Source organism: Fukomys damarensis, unplaced genomic scaffold (genome assembly GCF_012274545.1).
Source record: "Fukomys damarensis isolate Sample0158 unplaced genomic scaffold, DMR_v1.0_HiC HiC_scaffold_11, whole genome shotgun sequence".
NCBI classification, from domain to species: Eukaryota; Metazoa; Chordata; class Mammalia; order Rodentia; family Bathyergidae; genus Fukomys; species Fukomys damarensis.
The window spans coordinates 36,873,662-36,875,253 of NW_022900923.1; the positions used below are offsets into that span (position 1 = coordinate 36,873,662).

Consider the following 1,592-nt stretch of genomic DNA (forward strand, 5'->3'; position numbering starts at 1 on the left):
CGGTGTCTCCGGCCTCCTCCCTCGGCTCCCACCGCAGAGCCCGGACCCCCGACGGCCGCTGCCCCTCGGTCGGGTAGCGAAGGCGTAGTGAGAGCACAGTCGCCTCTTCCCTTGTCCGTAGCCGACTCCCCAAACACTCGCCAGCCCCAGGGAGGTGCAAAACTACTACAGCCTTTTTGCCTGTTTAAACTTTTCGTATCCACCGTCTCCGGCCTCCTCCCTCGGCTCCCACCGCAGAGCCCGGACCCCCGACGGCCGCTGCCCCTCGGTCGGGTAGCGAAGGCGTAGTGAGAGCACAGTCGCCTCTTCCCTTGTCCGTAGCCGACTCCCCAAACACTCGCCAGCCCCAGGGAGGTGCAAAACTACTACAGCCTTTTTGCCTGTTTAAACTTTTCGTATCCACCAATGGGCACCTTGGGAAACCGCCCCTGCCCTCAGAGGACCAATCAGTGCGCAAAACTTCCGGGCCAATGACAAGGCGGCGCCTTGTTTAAATGATTGCACAGCTGCGCCTTAAAAGCTGCTGGGCGGCTTCTTGGTCTGTGCGGGAGAGGAGCGACTGCGCTATCCTGATCTTGTTAATTATCCAAGCCCTGTGGCTTAGAATTGAAATTGCCTACAAATTCTATAAACAGGTTCGGATGAAGGGAAGAGAGGAACAGCATTTTTACAGTAAATATAATATTGCAGTTGCCCAGATAAAATTTAAATAGGCAAACACAAAAAAAAGATTTGCTTTACCCTTCTGATCCGAGAGACCCTGCCCAGAATTGTGTTAATCGATTTAACTCCTTTCCCAGGCCGAATGGGAGACATGAAAAGAAAATTAAATAGTTTGTATGAAGATGCTTATTTAATGACAAGGGCACTGTGTATTTACATGCTGTCTCTTACCTCTGGAAGCAAAACTAGATAAATAAAACCCGAGATTCCCAATAATTAGTAAAAGATCTTTTTGATAGACAATGTCCTTGACCTAGAACTTTTTTGATTTTTATGAGTGTCTAATATTGGTTATAACTTGCATATTATATTTCAGGGATTATTTTAAGCCCTTTACATATTTATCTCAACCTGAAATCCTCTAAGGCATCTCATAGGACATAAGTACAGTTACTTATACTTTACAGATAAAGGAATATGAGGCAATAGCTAACTGAAAATGGCAAAGCCACGGTACGTGTCCAGGCATTGGAGCCCTGGTCTTGCTCTTAACCACTACAACATACTAGCTCTGAAGACAGCAGAAATTTTCAAAAATAATAACCATAGATGCATGTATGGCTACACAAAATATATATACATGGAAAAGTCTGAGTGGAAAAACAAAACGAGGAAGATGAGACAAAATTATGTTCAGTGATATCCAGCTTGATCTATTTTTTTGGTCCTTCAAGACTGATAACACAATAAGAACACTACTATATCGTTTTATTTTTTTATTCAAAACGTTTATAGGAATTACAATTTTGAAATAAACCTAATTTATATTTTTCTTCTTACTGTGAATGTTACATATTGCCATTTCAAATAAATTTTCTTTAGTTTAAGACACTCGAATGTTTGTTTTTTTTTTTTGGTTTTTTTTTTTT

The 1,592-nt window shown here is 42.8% G+C and overlaps 1 protein-coding gene across 1 annotated transcript in view; it reads right to left on the reverse strand.

The window, feature by feature from the left end:
- The window catches only part of Aspm (assembly factor for spindle microtubules), a 54,391-nt gene that overhangs the window by 49,011 nt on the left and 3,788 nt on the right, over positions 1 to 1,592 (reverse strand). Inside the window, exon 2 of the mRNA XM_010635414.1 lies at positions 33 to 362. Coding sequence (XP_010633716.1) covers positions 33 to 362 — 330 coding nt within the window. The remainder of the gene's footprint in view (positions 1 to 32; positions 363 to 1,592) is intronic.